General features: G+C 25.7%; 4 protein-coding genes across 5 annotated transcripts; all 4 read right to left on the bottom strand.

Moving 5' to 3' along the window:
- Positions 1–1,408: 1,408 nt before the first annotated feature.
- On the bottom strand, positions 1,409–7,886 carry LOC128956297 (rab GTPase-activating protein 1-like). The gene is made up of 9 exons (XM_054301995.1): positions 7,366–7,886; positions 6,514–7,177; positions 5,578–5,813; positions 4,440–5,312; positions 4,089–4,358; positions 3,731–4,011; positions 3,021–3,329; positions 2,548–2,931; positions 1,409–1,948 (listed from the first exon to the last, which is right to left on the bottom strand). Exons 1-9 carry the CDS (start codon positions 7,568–7,570, stop codon positions 1,697–1,699), a joined length of 3,474 nt encoding a protein of 1,157 aa, XP_054157970.1. The 5' UTR covers positions 7,571–7,886; the 3' UTR covers positions 1,409–1,696.
- A 1,350-nt stretch (positions 7,887–9,236) lies between these two features.
- On the bottom strand, positions 9,237–16,647 carry LOC128955261 (zinc finger C2HC domain-containing protein 1A-like). 2 transcript variants are annotated; one of them, XM_054300911.1, is made up of 5 exons: positions 16,530–16,647; positions 16,384–16,460; positions 13,256–13,681; positions 10,959–11,494; positions 9,237–9,836 (listed from the first exon to the last, which is right to left on the bottom strand). In XM_054300911.1, exons 1-5 carry the CDS (start codon positions 16,540–16,542, stop codon positions 9,266–9,268), a joined length of 1,623 nt encoding a protein of 540 aa, XP_054156886.1. In that variant the 5' UTR covers positions 16,543–16,647; the 3' UTR covers positions 9,237–9,265. The 2 variants fall into 2 exon arrangements, with proteins under 2 accessions (XP_054156886.1, XP_054156887.1); XM_054300912.1 differs by lacking the exons at positions 16,384–16,460; positions 16,530–16,647 and adding an exon at positions 13,825–13,873.
- Positions 16,648–18,651: 2,004 nt separating this feature from the next.
- On the bottom strand, positions 18,652–20,670 carry LOC128955711 (ATP-binding cassette sub-family C member 3-like). Its single transcript, XM_054301383.1, has 6 exons — positions 20,660–20,670; positions 20,318–20,515; positions 20,112–20,226; positions 20,013–20,047; positions 19,355–19,895; positions 18,652–19,284 (listed from the first exon to the last, which is right to left on the bottom strand). The coding sequence occupies exons 1-6, from the start codon at positions 20,668–20,670 to the stop codon at positions 18,652–18,654; spliced, it is 1,533 nt and encodes a 510-aa protein (XP_054157358.1).
- A 101-nt stretch (positions 20,671–20,771) lies between these two features.
- On the bottom strand, positions 20,772–22,418 carry LOC128955710 (ATP-binding cassette sub-family C member 3-like). The gene is made up of 3 exons (XM_054301382.1): positions 22,200–22,418; positions 21,229–21,808; positions 20,772–21,154 (listed from the first exon to the last, which is right to left on the bottom strand). Exons 1-3 carry the CDS (start codon positions 22,416–22,418, stop codon positions 20,772–20,774), a joined length of 1,182 nt encoding a protein of 393 aa, XP_054157357.1.
- Positions 22,419–23,875: the final 1,457 nt, after the last annotated feature.

Genomic DNA, 23,875 nt, shown 5'->3' with positions numbered 1-23,875 from the left:
TTGATTTTTTATTTTTTAAAATTTTTTGAATTATTTTGAATAGAAATTTTTGAAATAAAATCATATATCATACTATTACTGTATCAAAGATTTTACTAATGCATAAAATAGTTAATATATCATATAGAAAAAAATATTATATAGAATTTAATAATATTATATTAAGAAATTGTTGTATTTTAATTTTTAATCATAAGAAACTAAATAATCAAAATATATGTTACTATTGCTAATATATATATAGACTTTATTAACAGTAATCCTTATTACACAGTAATATGAATACATGAGATATAAAAATATTATCAGTTGTATCACATATACAATATATGAACACTACAGTAGAAAAGGATTGATTGACCTATAAATAGGTCGACAATTATTTATAGGAATAATAATGCAATGAAAGTATAATATATGTTTAAATTGGAAAATGTATTTAAATTCTATATTTATTATTAAAATTATTGCTCAGTTTTGGTGAAATATTTCTAAATATAAATTATTGTCTAAATATAAAAGTATAAAATTATAAAGTAATTCTTACTGTATATATGCATACATTATATAAATTAAAAATATTTTATTAATATAAATATTTTAGACACAATTTTAAACTACTATAATAAACAAGAATTGTTATGATTATCAGTTGGAGTTATCAAATAAAATACACTATAAAATCACTATTTATTACATAAATTCATGTTAATAAAACTAAATCAATTAGTAATTTAATTTCTCATTTAATGAGTAAAAAGCCAATAAATAATGAAATTTTTAATTAATTATTATTTAAATTAATATACAAAATAATAATAATAATCACAAAACTTTTTAATGTCATCATTTTCTTACAAATAAATAAATTATCAATTAATCAAAATAACAAAATTATATAAATGAAAAACAAACATTTAAGAAAAAAACATTAATTATATGAAAGTGTCATTAATAATAATATAAAAATATATATAAATTAATTTCGAAAAAATGATATTCGCGTTACAATTGTTGTTAATTAATAAATTATTATTATTATTAATACCGCTAATTATAAATATTATGTCATATTTTATGACTATTGATATAAATACACAACAGATTTACAGATAGCTTATCTCTGAGACAAGAGGTATAGTATATATATATTGGTTAACAAATATTAGTGAAAAAAGGTTGTCCTAAATGCTTATAAGCGGTAAAACAATTACCTGACATAATATTATTATAATTTTTATATACAATTAAGCCAATTTAGATTATATTTATTATACTAAACATACATGTGCTGCTATAATGTTAATTGACATATTTATATAATTTTCATAATAAACATATAACGTAAAATAATATTAGTTACCGGTTAGCTAAAACTATTTTCTATACAAATATATTTTATATTATAATATTTTGATTCTATTTTAAATTTATAAAATCAATAACAGAATAATCTAGGTAATTATACATGCATAATTTTAACATGTATATTGATTTTAAATTGACTTAATTCAACATAATCAATTGTCAGGTAAAAAAATAAAACAAATTTGATGTTATCCAATTGTTTAGTTTAAATAAAAAACAATACAAACAGGTGAAAATTAAATCATAGATATAACATTATAAAATTTAATTTAATTTGTTAACAGTAATTGTATTTTGCATCTAAAAAATATGTTTAAAATCATAAACACTAAGTGTTTGCAAAGTCGCGACTCGTGTCACGACTAACGACAGGTGTGGTCATACTGGAAGTCGATGACGACTGTTGTGATGATGACAGCGTTGAATCGGACGATACCGTTGATGGCTGTCTGGCCATTGGTTTGGTGGCCTCTCGTATCGATGACAATGTCTTCGAAAACCAAGTATTCTTCGACTCGTCATTTTGTGTCCTCAAGTGATGAATCTCTGTTTGAAAAGAGTTTAGGTCTTTCATGAGTTCCTATAAATCAAACAACAAAATTCAATAATCAATTGATGTCATACTTAAAATTTAATTCAGTTTAACTTATGTTAGAATTCAATTATATTTTTATCAATAAATATTTATTTTTAAAATAAAAGTAAATGTTATCTCAAATATCTTATATACAATTACTATTATATATGTATAAAACTAATGTAAAATATATTTTTAATTTATATACTGTATATACTGTACTGTACTGATAGGAAATGTAAGAAATTCAAATATAAATAATTTATTTGAATGTCTCTTCAAAAAATGTTATTAATTATTTAATACTGATTTTTAGTTGCTTAATGTAGACTTCAAATTTTACAAAATTCAACACAACTTGTAATAAAGTTTGCAACAAAAAAAACAAAACAAAAATCAATAGTTATATATATATATATATGTAATAGTAAAGTCTTATACATGATATATACCGGTATATATATAAAAAAATATATAAAATAAATTTATGTCAATAAATATCAAATTAATAATTGATAGCATATTCCAAGTGAAAGTTTTTAGACTACTTATTAGTTTTTAAAAAACTCGATTTTAATAAAAACATGACTAAAAAACTATACCTCATTCCGGCACTCGGCCTCTACGAGTGCCACCTTTGACTTAACCAATTCAGACTCCAAGTCCACGATCCTATGCTGCAAGAGATTTGTGTTGGCGTTTCCAATACCATCACTGGCATCACTGCCACCATTGACACTACCATCAGCAACCATTGATCCGTAGATATCCTTATTATTGTTGGCACAGTTATTAGTGAACAACTGTGCGCACTGTTCACAGTTCTTCACTTTGTCTAATATCTTGTCGAGTGATTCACGAGACGATGACTGTTCGGCATCAAACCTCGTCTGTAATTGACTGCATATTTGTTTGTATTCAGATATAATTTTTGCATTTGTGCTGATCTCAAGCTCAGCCCTTTCCAGCTCTCGTCTACACATTTCCTATATATTACCAAAAAAAAATAATAATAAATAACCAAAGATTCTGTTAGATATATCCTCAAACCATAGATAACTTCTTAAAAACAGACCTTCAAATTCTTTACTTCATCTTCAAGTCTGCGTTTCTCATCTTCGGCATCGATCAACAGTTTGCTTGTAGTCAACAACTCAGTGGACAGTGCGTCGGCCTTATCCTCCATTTTGTCCAATTCGGCGCGCAGTTTGATCTTCGAGTTACATGTAGTCAACAGTTCCTGAGCTAAGTCGTCGTTCTCCTGTTCCAACCTCAGAGTGGTATCCAATAGCCGTTTGTTTTCTTTTTCCAATCTATCGATCGGATTCTCCACTTTTGTCGACTCTTTCCACACCTGATATTCCTTTTCGTATTTCTTTAATTTCTATTATATATTACAAACAGAAATAATAATTACGTTAATAAAAATGTATAACAATTATTAAATGTATAACAATTAACATTATTATGACAACAAAAATCAATTATAAATGTAATACAATAGGCATTTAACAATTGCATGTCATTATCATCACGTTACTGTAAATTTATCATTAGATTATTGCTAATGAATCACCTGGGTAATGTATAATATAAACAAAATACTTTATATGTAGCTGTAAAAACTGTAATATTAATAGCAAATGTGCAGTTAAATACTGTATGTGTAACTGTAGTCAATTAATTTCAACAAAACTAATATCAATTACCAGTAAAGTTATATAAATTAATTTTATTAAAATAACGACTCAATCACTTGTATTTCAATAAATAAGAAAAACATACCTTAACTTTGATGCCAACGGCTGTCCTTAAAAGAAATTTCCCATTTTCTTCGGTGCGAAACTTTTTCGGTAACTGTACTCTGAAATACTTGAGAATGGCCTCAAAGTCGAGCGCTAGTAAGTCCTTCTTGGATACCGATAGTAACGCCAATGCAATCTGGAATATGGTGTCCATACCATCTAAAAGAAACAGATCTAATATTGGAAACACCACATGTAATGGAAATTTTGCCGTAAATAGTGTCAAAAACCATTGGGAAGCATACATATGTGCCTCAACACCTGTTAAGGAATAATATATTTTTTGCTATAATAACAGTTTCAAACCAATCGATAATAATATTAAATATCAATAATACCTAAATCAGCAAAATGTGAGTATAATTCAGGCATAATATAATCCATAGATCGTTCCAATTGATAGAATTTGCAGTGAAGTTCTTCGAAACCGTTGCGGAATAGGTTCCTCAGTCCGTAATCGTTCATAATTTTAGTTAAAACACAAAACGCCTGTTCCTCTGGCATATGCAGAAGTAAGGCTGCGATAAGAAATGATAGGCCCTGACAGTAGCCGATCTCAGTGTCATAATTTGAATAGGCTTTGCATAACTTGAACAGTGAATCCTGGCCTTTAAGTTCATAAAATAATAATAATATAAATTTATATAAATATTTTATTTATATTGTTTAAACTTAATTTGAAATCATACCTAAAGAGCCGGACTCTTTAAAAAATTCGTGGGCAGGAAATGTGCGATTGATATCTCTTTCAATGTACTTCTCATACGGTGATTCTTTAGTGATGAGCACTTTGTATTGATCCATAAGTGAGGTCTCGTCCTGACAACCGGCCAATAGCTGCCACACTTCGCCTCTCAGAGCTTCGGGAATGCCTCGTCGGACAAGTGTTTGCACTTGTTTGGGTCGATGCGATAGGTTTTGATGCCATTTATTCAAAAGATCAGACCAACCGTCAAGTTCTGTTTGCGAACACTCTTTGCTAACAATACCGGTACCACTGGGAAGTGGCTCATCATTGTCTTCACTGTCATCATTGGATGGGGTGGGCAAAGACGCAACAGACGTTCGATGCGATTCCATTCGGTCGCCCATTAGTTGGCCATCTTGTCGTAGCCTAAGTGCTAGTTTATGTCGTTGATGAAGCAATTGTGTGGATGAAAAACATGAGACAACTTCGAAACGCGAGTTCGGTTCCGAGTTAGTCTTCTCCCTGAGCTGTACATGAAATTGTTCGTGAAGAGGCTTGCCTTTAGAAAAGGCCGGTAGATTAATCCAAAATTTATCAGCTGCTGTACTATTAGTCACTTTGGCTTTAGCCTCAAACACAAAGCGCACCGGTGTTTGTATACCCGAAACAACCAGATCGACAGCTATGGTAAAGTAAACTCTGGTATCTCTCGGTGTTTCCGTATTTAAGACTTCAAATAGCGGTTCGCTTGGATTCCAAGTGCCAATAATTTGCCACTGAGTGACACTTTTGCGACTGTTATCTAAGGGCACTTGAAGTCTGTTCATTGATAATAGACCTATTGGTATCATATCAGACGCCCGTATATTTCGACCTATAAATACAAATATATTATATATTTAATTATAAGTAACGATAATCATAATATAGTATAATGACTTAAATAAAGAGATAAAATTAAAAAATATCTTAATTCAAATCAATTATTTATATGAATTAGTTATTAATGAATAAACATGTGTATATCATTGCTATCATAAATAAGACATAAATTTTTAATTAGCAATTACCGGTTAATTAAAAAACACAAATTAATTAATATATATATAATTTATAATAATAATAATAATAATAAATACCCGGTGACAATAGCATCCCAAAACATTTTTCGATATTTAATGATATTTTTGATTGAGTAATGTCTTGAAATATAGCCACACATATCTTCTTCTCTGTGTTGACCTTAAACTTGAAGCACTCCTTATCTCGCGGACATACCGTTGTCTTGCCATCAGTTGTGTCCTCTTTTATCTCGAGTCCCGCTTCCATAGTCACCGTTATCTCGTGTTGGGTCGTATTGTTTGTGATCACACGTCTAATCAAATGAAAAACAATTAATAATATTTTGTATTAATAATTATAATAATTAGTTTTTAAAATAATTTAATTAAACTATTAAATAGTCAATTTCATTACTTGTTAAGTAAATCCATTGCCATTGATAACAAATTAAACAAAATTCAAAATTATTGTAATTTATAATAATTTTAAACAACATATACAGTTTAATCAACTTAAATTTTGTTATAAATAAAAATTTTCAAAATAACAGTTATAACAAAATATACATTAATTATCATTTAAAATATCTTATCATTAAAAATTTTAGCAAAAAACGACTCGACTATTAAACAAAAAAAATCAAAATAATCTATAATATAGTGTATAAGTTTACAGTATACTAACAAATGTTTATTATGAAAATATTGTCTACTCTGAAAAAAATAATATTCACTATAATATTCACTAATAATTATTTTTAAAAATAAACTAAATATTAGTTTACTAAATAATTAATTACGAATAGTTAACAGTTCCCACAAAATAATAACCACTTTTATAATTTGATTATACAGTATATATATACTACTACTACTACTATTGTAAATATATATTTAATTAATTTACATAATATGTGACACACCTCTCAAATGTCAAAAACGACAAATGTTTTTCTAATGATATTTATATATATATATATACTGTATTACAGCATATAATCTGTGAGCACATACCTAAATGCCAGTCCAAATGCGTGAAGTATTTCGGCCACAGTTTCGGTGGCACGACATCTGAACACATGACACTGTATGACACCCGACTCGAATGTCTGGCCGTGAGATGCGGTAAATGCGAAACAGTTTCTCTCATTAGAATCGTGACGACCTCTGGCACAGAATATGATCCGCGAAATCGGAAACTGTGCGACAATTTTGTGACTATCATTACTATCGGACGATGACGTGTCGCCATTACTACCGGTACCCGAGTCTCCGTTCATTTCGTACATCTGGACACAATCGTCTGGACATTTTGGCACAATAAGTGTGATATCCATTGCCGATGGACTGTCGTTCAATATGGCCATATTGCGCTGTATTTCGGCCTCACTTCGCGGCGCATTAATGGCCGCACAGCCTAAATACGTGACAATTTGTCGCAATGGCGGCGGAGCTATTGAAGTCGGCCGAGAAATTATCGATGGAGTCATCGGTGGCTGACTTTCTATGGATGTCATCGATGTTTGCATTGCCGGCAGACTAGAGGTCGACGACGAGGACATGGAATGAGTGTCCGTTTCTGTGTTAGTCGTCGCCGGCGGTGGAGATGGCGTACAGCTCTTGAGATTACTATCACTACCGCTGGTGGCCATCAATGGATGGATTAATGTCTCAGTTGCTGTCAAAATGACAAAACAAAATGAATTACAATATATATGATTAAGGGATCAGATAAACAATTAAATGAGTCATATGTTTATTGACACTCTTATCAAAACACTCTTTAAAGTACTGTATTATCAATATTTTTATAGCAATACTTGTAATCCAAATAAATTCAAAATAAGTTAATCAATGAAATCTAACCATTAATATAATGTTTGCGACTTTGATTGGTCTCGTCGTCGTTGCAATTGATATCACCGCCGGAAGTCGTCAACTGATCGCCAGTTGTTGTCGACATCTGTTGCTGCCGATGATGGCTATTGTCGGTCGTCATAACATTGCTGTTTGTGTCCTCTACTCGATGGTTACCACCATCGGTGTCGTTGTAATTACTATTTGAGTCCATTATATATTATAACATATGATATGATTGAAGAAGTGGTGACACAAACAACAAGAAGATGTGTCGTTGAGTTGTTCTGTCTGTCAATTAGTCTGTCTTTACAACAGATGATTGTCTGTCTGTCTGTTTGTTGTCTAATGGTTTGGTTTTGACACAAGTATTGACTCATATATTTAGACAACGATTATAATAAATGCAATAAATATTGAATAAAATTTTATTTTATTTTTTTTAATATTAAATTAATTTAATGTAAAATCAGATAAAATACTCATAAATACGTTGTGTTGTGCTGTCTGTGTTTGAGCACAGGTATGTCTCACTCATTATATTAATAATATTGTTGTTATTGACAGTATGTATGTATGTGTGTAATACTGTAGTTAAGGTTATACATGTATGAGCTTAGGTGTATATACTGAGCTAACTGTGCTATACAACAGTTATTTAAAATTATAACTTGCATTCACTGTATATGCAATGTAGTGGTTGTTTTTGACGATTATTTTTTGTTGATATTTAGTAATAGAATCAAAGCTAATATTGTCAACAACATTGTCTATAGAGAGTGTACTATTAAAAAGGTTAATAAATTATTGCCGGATTCAATACAATCAAAGTCCACTACAATATCATAATAACCGGTAGTTTGTATGTAATGTTAATAACATTTTCATAATTTATTTGTTGATCATTAAACTTAGGGGTACTGTAGGTGTAATACAAGAAAAAATAATAATACTTGAAATAGTAGTAAATGTTTTTAAAAGGTACTGAAATTAGTTAAAATAATTGATAAATTTATATAAATTAATAAAAATAATTTCGTTTTTTTTATGATTGAAAAAAAAATTCATATAAATTCAATACATATTCAAAATATAATTGTTATTAAAATTGTTATTATTTTTTTCTATCAAAATTCTAAACTAAATATTAATTAATTAATTTAATTAATTAGTAAAATGGTTATCAAATAAGTTTACTAGTTATTCATCAAAAAAATAGTTATTTAAATTTAATTAACTTTTTTGTGGTTAAAATTTAGTTATCACATTAATTTATATTACAGGTATACATAAACTTATCTACAGGTATGCAATAATAATCGTAGTCTATGTTACTTAAAAATAGGTTGTTTTTGGTAATATTGATATTATGATAATGTATTTTTAAATAATAGATTTTTTATGTTGTTGTTAAATAGTGACTATTTTAATATTTTTAATTATTTTTAATCTACATTGTATGAGTTTGGTTGATTTTGTAAAAAATAAATAAATAAAACAACTGTACAAATAATTATAATATTGATTATAATGATAATATTTATTTAATAAAATCAATTTTTTCAATTGAAATTTTAATATACATTTTTTTTAAAAACACTATCTTTAATATTACAATGTAATTACAATTATTATAATAATTTAAGCAAACATTTTATGAGTAATTATATGAAAAGTTATATATTTAATGTATTTAAAAATATTAACCATATGTACTGTAATATAATAATCTATATTATAATATAATATAATCTATATCATTTTTATATTTTAATAAATACTGTAAATGTTTATAATAAAAGTTAATTAAATAATAAAATTAAATACTTTATGAAAAAAGGTAGACTAAAATTATTAAATATTGAAAAGGCATTAAATAATTAATTAGTATTTATCAATAAACTAATAGTTATGTAGCTATAAATGGTCCGACAGTTCCCAACCTACGGGAACCGCATTCATAACAATATTTTGCTATAGTTGACGGATATTTAGTGCCGCACTGGTGGCAAAATTTCGGTAGCCCTGTGCCGCTGCCCGTTGACGATGCTTGAGATCTGACTGAATCGGCTGAACCTGAATTACCAGTTATGTCGCGCTGTATGGTTCCGGGAGGCGGTGTTGTTATGGAAGACGACTCAGCACTCGAGCCACCAGTACTGCCACGAGTTGTACTCTCGCTGTTGTGATTGGCCTCGAATTGATGATTGTTTCTAAGAGTGGATCCGTTAATGACAATTGCATTGCTCTTAGGTTTGATTCCGGTTCCCGGACTACCATTCAAATACATTTCCTCGATTCTGGCCTTTAATTTAGCCAATTCTTCCTCATCGGACATGAATTGGTGATTAATATTGTTATTATCGTTGTGTTGATTGTTATGATTGTCATGAATGTCGTTATTATTATTATTAATGTTGTGTTTATCAAAATTATTTTTACGAAGATTATTATTATTATTATTACTGGTTGTGTAATGTCTGTGCAAATGTTATATAACATAACAAATAAAATTCGTTAATATATGTTATTTATTGAATCTTAATATATATGTATAAATGTAGTAAAATATTAATATATTATGTCACAAATATTATATAACATTAAAATTATAAATGAGAATTCAATTGATTTTTACATTAAGTAATGAAAGAGAAAAAAAATCAAATGATAAATAAAAACAGTAAATAAAATAAAAATAAATTTAAATATTAAGAATATCTACTGTATTATTATTATAAAATAAATTATATTTTAATAATTTTTCCTAAGTTTTCATATTTATAGAATATTCTGTTAAATGAATTTTGTAATAATATATTAGTGTAGATTTGTGATAATATTCATATAAGGTATTATAATATTACAAATATACTATTAAGAAAAAGCTCTAATATATAAATATCATAAAATAATACTTTAATAATATAAAACTATAATATTACTTTAGTTATAAATAAAAACAAAAGTTATACAATAGTTAAATGACCTGTTTTGAAATTATACTAAATAATAAATCAATAAAATTATGATTTTTAGTGATAACAATTGAAAATAAATGTTATAAAATATTATTTGAATTCAGAATAATAAACAGTTAGATAATAATATGATATTAATAATAGTAAAGTGTCTACGACTAGATAATTATGTTAATCTGCATAATAGTATCAAAAAAATGTTTTAATCGATATTTCTACTGCATATACAATACTAGTAAATATATATTATGAATATTATATCATATGACATATCAATATAATTTAATAAAAATTATTTATTCAAATTTATTTGAAAAAAAATCTAATAAATGATCTACTGATATTTAACATAAAATATTTATACTTATTGTACCATACAATAATACCCAGTATGTCCTAAAAACTTGAATTATTTATTTGTTATCAACAATAGACATACATATAGTATGAAAATGAGGTTAAAATATGTTGTAATTTAATTAGTTTATAAAGTTTTGTATTTAAGTCATTAGCAACTCAAACACACACATATATAATAAACTAAAATTTTGTAAAATAAAATTAAAAAATCAATTAAATTGATTATTATAAACCAATGTTTCAATTTAATGAATTACTAACCCATTTTGATGGTTGCTTAGAATCTCACTTTTGACGGGTGACATACCGCCCGTCCTAACTCCCGGCACCGTTCGCGGACTACTATCGTAAGCTTTTTCCGACTTTTTCATCAATTCGGTCAAATGTCCGTTTTTGATAATAAAGTTTGTATCCAAACGGGTAGCGTTGGTATGATTGGGAAACTTTTCTTTGAATTTCATGACGGGTGCCGTCTGTTTGAGCATATGTCCTATACTGTCGGGCGATGTGTTTTTCGGTCGCGACAACGATTGTATACGTTTTTGGTCAAACTTGGACTTCGATGGCGGCGACGGTGTTATTCGCCGAGTGTTACGCGGCTTAACTACCGGCGATGTCTTCAGTGAATTGGGTGGCGTTGGACGCTTAGGGGCCGCAGGAGATGGATAGGAACGAGACATACTGGTTGTGGTGCCCGTCGACGATGAAGAGGTTCGGCTACCGGTAAACATTGTTTTCGGTGGAGATTCCGTTTTAGGTGATGTCACCTTATTATTATTATTTTTAGTAGGTTTATACTGCATTGGAAATATGGGATTCATTATTATACCGGTATAATTAATATATTATTTATATGCTGTATATATATAAATATTTAATTAGTATTTTAATGATTTGTGAAAAATAATTTTGCCCTTTAATATAATATAATATATTTTCTAATATCAATGACCTCTCTGTAGTGTAGGATTTACTTTTAATTGTAATAAAAAAGAGTTACTATTTTAGTTCAATTACTAATAATTTGTTGTAATTGATAATAAGTTTTACTTAAACTTTCATTTTTTCAAAAATTTGCTTTTACACTGAAACAAATTAATTTTTTATACTGTATGATATAATTCACTTAAATATATGACGTTTATAACAAAAGTATAACAAAATAATTCAATTGAATTTACATTTATTATCCATTAGTCAACTATCAATATTATTGCAAAATTTACTGATTTATATATATACAGTACTTCCAATACTACTGTATAGTAGACTATTATAACAGTTAATAAATATCAATATTATGCATTTATAATAAATAAATTTATATAAATGAATAAACAAATAATTATATACAGTGTTCATAATACTATGCAGTTTTCAATAAAATATAATTTACTTTAATCATAATGGTCAGACTCAGCTGACCATGATTATTTTTTATATTATTACATTTCAACATATTATGTATTATGAATATACATATATATGTTGTTTTATTTGAAAAGCAAAATATATTATACTAAGTAATAATGCATTATGAATAAATTTAGTTAATTATATTTGCTTATACTGTATATATTGTAGTTTAATTTAATCGTATTAATAAAATGCTTATTCATAATAAAAATTATAAATATAAGAATTGATTTTTTTCCTATTATTATTAATAGAGCGCATAATATTATAATTATAATTATGGAGATTATTGTTTATATGAAAAATATCGTTATATTAAGCAATTAAATTCAAATATATTTAATTCGCTAAACATTTAAAACTACTTTGATTAATGAAGTTATAGCATTAACATTAGTAATAAAAACAAACTTTTAAAATAATTAAAATATTTTTATAAATAAATTATTTAGAAATAATATTATTAGTAAAACTGAAGATCAAGGTTATATTATGTCTACAATTTATAATTGTAAAATATATACAATTAGAATTTACTTTAAATAAAGTAAATTTATTGATCTATTTAAAAAAAAAAAAATTATAAATTCGTTAATTTATGAAAAAAATAAATATCAAAAGTTAATATAAATAATAGAATTATTTTATATTAATCATATTTTTTTGTCAGTAAGCAATTATTTTTATTATTGTCATTAATAAATAGTCAATAAATATGATAATTTTTATTCATAAACAAAGATACTAATAATAAATATATATTTTTTGTTTTTCAATGATATAGGTTATTATATCTACAGTATATTATTAAAGTATCGATAAAATAATAATCATTAATGTATTGGATATTCTAACACATTGTTTACAGCATAAAGTAAAAATCATTAAGAAATAGCTTTTAATTGATATATTATTGGGAAAAATAATAATTATTAATAACAATGTCTTTTAGATATATGTGTTAATTATTATTATTTTATTATTATTTTTTAAAAAATATGAATATATGAAATCTAACAAAAAAAACAATTTAACATTAAATTGCTTAATATTTTGTTTATCAATATATTTATGGATTAATTTTATAGTACTAATATAACTTATATAATATAAATTTGTAAACAATTATAATTTATCAATACCTTAGTACGTGCTTTCATGCGCTCCAATGCCTTAGCATTGTTGGCACTGCGCGGGATGCGTGCCTTTTGCTCTTTGCACCACTCGATATGCCTGTCGGCCGCTTTCTCTGAAAAATTGCGACCACAATAGTCGCACACAATATAGCCGACGGGTACCCGATGAGCACCTAAGTCACCGTTGGCCTCCGGTTCGTCAACCTTTTCGCCTCTGGCCGCCCGAACCGTACGCAAAAACTCTTCGTGTTTTGCCCGCCAATCGGCCTTCTTGTTCACCGCTGGTTTAGGTTCGCTGGTTGTCTGTCTGGACGGTGGGGTAATGGGAAAGCCGTTTACATTCTCTAATTCGGCCCTTTGTTTGTGTGAATTAAAAACTTTGCGTCGTTTCTGTGATTCGCGAGTTTTGTTGCATATCTTTTTGTGGGTTTCCTACATATCATAAATAATTTATAGATTAATAAATTAATAATATATAATAATAGGAATATAAATATATAAATGTATAAATTGCTATTCATTTAATAAATATTTAATTTAATATACACACAATATGTTATTTAATTATGATATACCCTTATAATTTTTGTCAATAATATCCTGGTTATAAATTTTAATTTCATAGTTATTGCACTGAATACATTAATAAATACTATTTATATATTATTCAATTAATTTAATTATAATAACTAATTAAGCGATTTTGCAATAAATAGCAATTATATTAATAGAAAATAATTTATTATTTTTATGTCAACTTAATTAAATTCTAAATTTTTTATTATATCAAATTTAATAATCGTTGTATGAAATTTAAAATTAAATAAATTTTTATATTGTAAGCTTATTCAAGTGTATTAATAGCAAAAATAAATTTTTTGCATTTTGTGTTAAATTAAAAATAATGTTTTCAATTCAAGTTACTTCAAACTACTGTAATCTAAATATGAAATTACTCATTGAATACAAAATAATAATTAAAGTTAATCCTAAATTATAATCTTTTATATATTATTGCATATCTATAATGAAATATTTTTATGTTATAGTAATATTATTATATATTTAATAATAAAATAACAAAAAATTGGAATAACTCATTTTTTATAGTTAATATAAATTATTAATAATCAAAACAGTACTGTATATAATGTTTAATAAGTAAATTACTAGGAAATAGTAGAAAATTAATTATGACCTCTCATTAATAATAATAAAATATATACAATACATGTAAAGTTTTTTTTGTATATATATTATGTGTGCTTAATGATTATTACATAACAACACTCTATATAGTAACAAATATTAAGCCAACAAATAGAAAAAAAACTAAAATTTTGTAATCATTAAAGAATATTCTACAATATATTTTTATTATTATTTATTTGTAATAACTTAAGAGTTAATATGCAATTAATTTAATTGCCTTCAAGAAATAGTAATATAAACTAACATATAAATTGAATGTATGTATATTTATAATAATATTTTTTTATATATATATTATATATGAAATTATTTTGTACAATAAAAATGTAATACTGTATCTGATTCATACTATTACTTATTCAATAACATTTCCCATTCACATCTATCATTTACAGGAAGTATTGAATTTTATTTATAATGGTTTGATAATTATTGTATTATAATGAAATTTATTATATTATATTGTATTTTGGCTTATTAATAATTAAAGTAGTAATTATACTGTAAATTAAATAGATATTAATCACATGATTTAAAATATTATCATATATTTAAATTTATTCTATTTTTCAAAAAATATGTTTTACTTAACATTTTTAAAGTTATATTTGTAAATACGTTTTAAATTTTATTACAAACTATTTTTACTATTTTATAATTTTTATTACCGTAATTATATACTGTATCTAAGCAAAACTATATTTTTATAATTTTTTAAAACATTTTTTATTAGTACAGTCCTGTAAATACATATTTAATATGTATATATATATATATATATATATATATATATATATATATATATATATATATATATATATATATATATATATATATATATATATGAATAAATTTATATCTACCTGTATATCTAAATGCTTAATTTTTGTTTATTTTATTGAAGTTTTAAAAAATTATATACAAATAACTTTTATACAAATACAGTACCTTATAATTTATATTGTATTTTGTAGTATATTTACCTATTCATAGTAATACATTGTTTTCAACCTACAATATTAATAATAATCTATAATACATGTACATATGTACAGTATTGAGAAACTATTGAAAAAACTATTTATTGAAAAACATTGCTTTTATATTGATTTTCTATTTTAATATTAATAATATTATTACGTTATTTTACAAAAAATCATTTCTTATTTATTATATATTTACAATAAAATAATATATTTATCTTATATATTAATACATGTATGACATTTTTCCATTATAACTACAAGTTTATTATTAGTAATTTTTTTCAGAAAAACTTATATCAATTTATAGACAATACATATAATTTGTTTAGTTATTTCAAGATTGAGTGACATTGAAAACTATATCAATATACTGGTTTGTATGCAAACATTTTGTGCAATAAATAAATAACTTGAATAAAAAACAAACACTTTATGATATATCACACAAAATAATAATTTTTCACAAAAAATATATAATTGATTTGTGCACTGATATCGTCTATAAAACTTAAGTTATTATATTGAATGCCTTTTTTTGTTTTATCTCTCTCTCTCTCTCTCTCGTGTATAAGTCTGTTATATAATAATATAACATCAATTATAATAATTACATAATAATAAAAAAGTATATACTATGTGTGTGTGTGTAACTATAGACAAAGTAAACCCTATTATATCATTATTATCATTGAAAACCCGGAATCCATTGTTTTTTTTGTAATAATGTTTCGCATACATTATATATATGATTTGCATAATAATACATGTAAAAATGTATGGATCTTTCACACAACTATTAATTATGACATTTATATATATGTATATATATTTATGTAAACTTTCCAATAAATTAATAATTTTATCAAATTAATCAATAAACTTTAATACATAGAAATTTAGTATACAGTTTATCTATTAATCAATTATATAACTTACCAATCGGTCGGTCAAAAATTTGCGACCACACAGTGGACAGGGAACTGTTTCATCAATAGCAATGTCTGTATTAACATCTAAAAAAATTTCAAAATCATTAAAATAATTTAATTATTAGCGATTGCACAATCATTAAAAATCAATACCTGGATCATTCATTTGTTACAATATAATATATTTAATAAAATAGTGTCGATAAAAACGAAATCACACTAAACTTGTTTTTAAAAAATATTATTAAAATTTTATATTTAAAATTTTATATTTCATGTATTGTATTAAATGTTTATATAATTGATAATTTAAATATTGTATTGTTATTTTTATAGTTAAAAAACTAAAAATACAATTTGAATTAACTATAGACAGTCACACATACACTAATAGACAAAAGATAATACAAAAGTTGTATTTTAAAAATATTTATTTTAAAAAACAAATAAAATTTTTAAGTTGAAACTAATATCACTTTTTATAGTATCAAAAATTTTGTTTTGTTATTCATATGTCGCATAACAATAATAATCATTATTTTAAAAATGTAAAATAAGTTTATAATTTTAATTTCAATTTTAATAAAACATAATTTACTGAAAAATATTTAACTATATTTAACACTTCATTGTCGACACAAATAAATTAAATAAAATTTTATTACTCACACAATGAAAACAAATTATTTACTTAAATAAAAAATTTAATTTTTAGTAATTATTTGTAGAATAGAGTAAAATGTGAACAAAAATTGTCTCATTGTTTATGAGACGATTGATAGTCACTTGAATAATATGATACATACAGTCGTTATCAATACAACTAATAATAATATAATGAATAAAATTCAATATTCTGTTGACTATTATCCAGGTTTAAGTTGTCATAACAACACTGCAGAGAGAGAGAGAGAGAGAGAGAGAGAGAGAGAGAGAGAGAGAGAGAGAGAGAGAGAGAGAGTATGAAAGAGAGTAATATATTTTTGTGTTTAATTCAAATAAATGAATGAAAAACAAATTGTTAGTTAGTATAGTACTGTATAATATTGTCTATAGTTTATATGCATAGATATGTATGAATAATATGCTATATATATTAAAATTTATGTCGATATTTATTACAGTATTTTATTACATTTAAAAATATTGCTTACACAACTACTATTAATAAATAGTATATTAATATATAATAACTGGTACTTTAATTTTTTGAATTTATCAAACTTTAATATGATTTGTTGTTTGAAATTTTATCGCTTTATAAGTAATTATATTATCTCAATATTACAGATTATAATAAATACAATTATAAACTTATTAATACAGTTTTACTGTTAATTTTAATGCTTTTAGTATAAACAATATTGTACTGTAAACTGTATAAAATCAAGTTTGTTAACGTATAAATAAAATACTGTAATTTACAGTATGTAAATAGTTTATTAATTTTTAATCACTTAAAGATAAAAATAAATAGGTTTTAGGAGTGATTAACATTAGTACGTTTGCACTTGAGGGGAGGGGGTCGGTCAAAGCAAACTTTTGCGAACGAGGGGAGGGGTAGAAATTTTAAGAACATTTAAATAATAATTTATTTTTTAGTGGTTGGGGGGGGTTAGCAATTAAAACAGGTTAAAAATTACGTTCTAGGGACATGAGAACGTAATTTTTAAAAATGACTACATGCAAACATAGGGGAGGGAGGGGTCTAAATTTCTTTAAAAATGCTAAAGTAATATGTGAACAGCCCCATTATCTTGAAACCAGACTATTATTCGACACTGTCTATTGTTTTTCGACTTAAAAAATAAAAGTCGATTACTTATAAGGCGTTGTTCACCTATTACGTTCGCACTTGAGGGGAGGGGAGGGGTAGAGACTTTAAGAACGTTCGCATTTAGATATCTTATTTCTTGTGGTGGTGGTTGGGGGCGGTTAGGGATAAGTGAACGTAATTTTTTTAATGACTACATGCGAACAATTGCGAACATAGGGGAGGGAGGGGGTCTAGATTTCTTAAAAAGTGCGAACGTAATATGTGAACCACGCCTAACAAAATTATAATTACAATTACAATAATATCACTAACTTATCTATTTTAGTCATTTTAATGTACATAATATAAAATTCCAGTAGAAATGCAGTAGAATATGGAGTAATAATAGTATGATTTTAAGATAAATCCAAAAAACTGTATATCTATTACTGGTATATATTTACTACACATTATTAATAATAATTAACAAATATTTAATTAATTTATTTAATTAACAATTCAAATAAGTCCGGCATCTTTGGATAGACAATAAAAAATAGATGAACTATTAGTTAACAATTTCATAGGCGAATCAAACTCGGCTACCCGTCCCTCGTTTAACACTAACACACGGTCTGAATCCATGATTGTATTGAGTCTGTGAGCTATGGTTAGGACAGTACATGATTTGAAGTGTTGTCTAATTGTTTGCTGTATGAGTGCGTCGGTCTCGACGTCAACTGCAGCCGAGGCCTCGTCGAGGATAAGGATACGTGTTTTACGTATGAGAGCCCGGGCCAGACATATGAGTTGTCGCTGACCTACACTTATATTGTCTCCACAATCAGTCACTCGATAGTCCAGTTCGCCATCGCATGACTTGACAAACGATTTAAGGTGTGAGTGCTCTAAAGCTATCCACAAGTCATCGTCGGAACAAATGCCTAACGGATCCAAATTTAAGCGAATGGTTCCCGAATAGAGTACCGGGTCTTGTGGTAAAATTGTTAGTCGTGTCCTCAACTCGTGAAGATCTACTTCACTGATATCTATGCCATCGATGATTATTTTACCAGAAGATGCCTCTATTAGTCTAAACAGTGCCAAAGTTATTGACGATTTTCCCGCTCCGGTTCGGCCAACAATACCGATCTGTTATGTAATGCTTTACATTATATAAACTAATTATTAAAAAAAAGAAATTATAAATAATTTTCTTAACCTTTTCGCCCGATTTGATAGAAAAATTAATTTTATTTAACACCAAATCTAATCCATCTCTATATCGACTACAATACTGTTGAAAATCAATACATCCCTTGTTTGGCCAGTTATTGGGTATCAATTGTTTTTGTAATTTCAAATCAGTTTCGGGTTTGAGTCTACTATATTCGTCTAATCTTTCAAACGAAACCATACTTTCCTCAAGTTTACTAATTGACAGTACAAGACTACCTAAATTAAATGATAGTATGATTACATTGGATAACGACATACCGGTGTCGCCGCCGGTATATAAGTTTCTTTTTAATATAACAAAAAGTATAGCAAATAATATCAATAAACTGGATATAATATCCATTAATATTTGAAGACAACTGTTGGCAATAATAGTGACATAAAGAGTCTTTTGGTTGGTATCGATCAATGACTCCATGTGTCTAATGAACCGATCACTACATCCATAAGCCTTAATAGTTGATAAGCCGTTTAATGTTTCGCTGAAATAAGCATATATTGGTGACCGAGTAATTGACTCCAAACTATATAATATATTATTTTAGTTATTTTTAGTTATTATTAAATTTATTTATCCAATTATATATTATTTTTAGTAATAAAATATAGTCATAAAATAATAATAATAATAATAATTTTACCGTTTTAATTGACTCGAAAATATTGTAAAAAAATGCTACAAAATAAAAATAAAATAATTTTTTATATTCACAAACAAATAATAACTTTAGTAAACTAACCTGGGTGACGTAAAATATAATTGCCATAACAATAAAGGGTACAAAATATAATGGAGTTTTAATTAATACTGTTATGATTCCTGATAAACATATTTGTGAATATTCTGAAATATGACTAAATTGAATAACAATTATAACAACAATATAACAAATTATTTTTTAAAAACCTGCAAATAATATGGCAAATAAATTTCATAATAACTAACTTTAAAATTGTTTTAATGTTATCTAATGTATCGATATCTTTACTAAACCGGTTGATAATCCGTCCCAAAGGTGTCGTATCGAAGAAACTCATTGGCGACCAAATGATAGCCGACAACAGCTTCTTATGCATACGTTTTGAGACTAATATTGAACCGAAAACCAAAACAAATTGTTGAATAGCTTTTGAAACGGTATAACTGATTATTAGAGCACCAAAAACGGACAAATAATAATCGGTTGTTTGGGTATTGTTTTGTTGACTCCACTGATTTAACCAAATGTTTATTGCAATTGTTATAACAATAGATACTATTGAAAACACTATCACCAAAGTTAAATACAATAACGACATTTGTTTAAAATATTTAATATAAACCTAATATTATTTTTTTAGTTAAATAAAAAATTATTAACATTAATACATTGTGTATTAAAATTTTTAATATAAATGATTTAATATACCGTTTTTGTAACATTTCCGCTTTCTATATATTCATCATCAATAAGTCGTCTATTTTTTATTTTAATCAATTCAGTAATATTTTGATTATCATTTCTTATAGTTATATCATTATTATTTGAATCATTTATTTTATCGCTTTCTTTATCGGATATAATATATTTGTTTAATAAATCTGAAAACTCTTTGTTTTCATTCATTAGATAATCATAGGAACCGATTGCAGTGATAGTGCCGTTATTGACGACAACAATATTATCAACATTTGGTAACACAAAGAGTTGATTTGTTGCCAAAATTCTGGTTTTATTCTTCAATAAACCAGTTTTTGAATCAAACACTTCACACATTATATGTTTACTAACGTGACTGTCGACTATTAGTCAAAAATGTATTTTTAAAAATCTGGTATTAGTTATAGATTATATAGTAAACTAAAAAAAAAATTACCGGCGCTTAATGGGTCGTCCAGTAGATATAGATCGGCATTGGAATAGACAGCTCGGGCTAAACTGATTCTCTGTTTTTGGCCACCGCTTAGATTAATACCTTTTTCGCCGATCTCTGTCTGGTCTCCAGCGGGCAGTTGTTTCAGATCCTGTCTAAGAGCACAGCTATGTATAACCTGTTCATAAAATTCGGTATCAAATGATTTGCCAAACAGTATATTGTCTCTAAGGGTAGCGTTTTGTATCCACGACTGTTGCGAAACGTATGCTATTTTAATACCTTTACCATTAATGCTAACTTTTCCCGACAACAGTTCCATATCCCCTAACAATGCAGAAAGTAGTGAACTTTTACCGGCGCCGACATTACCCACTATTGCCACAAATTGTTTGTCACTAATATTCAAATTTATATTATTTAATATTATTTCATTTGTGTTAGATTTGAGTTCATCCCATGTGAACGACCCGTTTTCTACACTAATCACATACTGATTATCAATCACATCATCACTGGTCAAGTAATTGCATTTATTACTTAAATTGAGAAAATTATTTAAGCGATCGATTGCTAACCTAAGCTAAAATAAAAATATTTTAATCAAAATTAAATAGTAATAATATAATCATTATTACTGTAATTATTTTAATTTTAAAAATGGTAAATATTGATAATAATTTATAAAATTTCTAAACAAATTTAATTTAAACTAAACTAATATTATAAATAAACTGATATCATTTCATTTATTTATTTATCAATAACTAATATAATTATTTAATTATTACCTGTTACTTAAGTTAGTTTTAAAATAAGTTAGCTAACAATTTTTATTTAAATTCAAATGGAGATGAAATGTCATATTATATGTCAAAATAATTGTTAGCTTTACTAAAATGCATTTTTGCTTAGAAGTTATTAAATTATGTTTTTGTAATTAAAAATTTTATTTGTTTTTACATTTATCATACCTTTATTAATGATGTTTTTCCAATAGAAAACGTGAAAAAAATATTGTTTAAAAATTGAGTCAATGCTAACGATACAAACAATTTGCTGGCATTCAATTGTAAATTACCGCTTGTATTACCGATAAACCGGTAACCTATAAGTATAACTAATAGTATCCAATATTTAGCACATAAAGCCATAATACTGTAAACATTTTGCAATTGATAGGATCCAAACATATGTTTTAATTCAATGGATCGTAATTTTGTTATAAGTTTGTAAAATGCTTTATCCCATCCGTAAAACTATTTTAGCAAAATAAAAATGTTTAGAAATATAWACTTTAAATTAGAATATAATCTATATATTAATTAGCAAAAAAATATAAAAAAATAATTACTTTTGTTACTTTAATGCCATTTAATAAATCATTTGTTAGATGAATGCGTTGATCATTAATTGTCATTTGTTTGACAATAATTTTATAAATATATTTGAATACTAGAAAACTTACGGCAAATATTAACAGTAATATCGGTAATGAGGTAAATGCAGAAACACCTAACTCGTTGTATAACAAATATAGGATAACCAATGTTTGTAGGGGTGATAGTATGATATAAATAATATTTGTTAAATCATCTATGGTAATAATTTAAACAATAATTAAAATACAATGATTAAAACATAAGAATTATTAATAAATATATGAAATATTTAATATATTTATTAATATGAATTTAAAAACAACATATATTAAAATAAATATTTATTATATAGTTTAAACACTTTGTGTATTAAATACCTGAAAATCTGGTGCAATCAATTGACATTAAATTAATTAGTTTACCGTTAGTTAATATATTATTATTATTTTTGCTGATAACCAGTGACTTTCGATATACGGCTGATATCAAACACGATTGTATTCGTTGTCCTATTATATGAAAATAATAATAATAAAAATAAAAATTACATTTTAAATATTAAATTGTGATTTAAGTAATTAATTAATATTTAATATACCGATAACATTTGATTTTGTTAAATAATAACAATATATTATTGAGTAAAACAAATTAATGCTAATCAGTGCTATAATGTATACATATCCGTGCCATTGAGGTTCGTCATGATTTGTTGTGAATCCTATTAATAATCTAAATATTTTTTTATTTTTAAATATTTAATTTACATATTATGTGTACTAACGGTTAACAGTATACCTGATAATTACTGGTTGTGTTACTTTAATGCATCCAGCTATAATAAACAATAAGCTTATCCATAAATATGTTATGCCGTATATTTTGAATATAACCCAGTCCAATTTACTAGACATAGATTCAGATTCTTTTATAGTATTTTTATTTTTCAATTTAAAAAATAATGATAATCTATGTTTAGTCTTATTATTCCAGTGTTTAGCAAAACAATTATAGTTATATAATACTGTATTGTTTGGTCTAATAGACCAAAGATTTTCAATATTTAGTGTCTTTTTTTGCCAAAATTGAATAAATAATGAAATGATCCAAAAATAGGTTAGTTTGGACAGAAATGATGCCTTTTCTTCAGGACAAACATTATTGTCAGATATAATGTTATCACTAATTGGTTGCAATCGGTCGGCAAATGAACAAAATATAAGTAATAGTACTGTAAGTGAAAACTCGATGCAATATAATATGAATTC

This window comes from Oppia nitens, unplaced genomic scaffold, assembly GCF_028296485.1.
Source record: "Oppia nitens isolate AA-2021 unplaced genomic scaffold, nextdenovo-longstitch-racon4-pilon3 scaffold2_pilon_pilon_pilon, whole genome shotgun sequence".
In the NCBI taxonomy this organism is placed as follows: Eukaryota; Metazoa; Arthropoda; class Arachnida; order Sarcoptiformes; family Oppiidae; genus Oppia; species Oppia nitens.
This window is presented reverse-complemented; position numbering and strand designations above follow the sequence as displayed.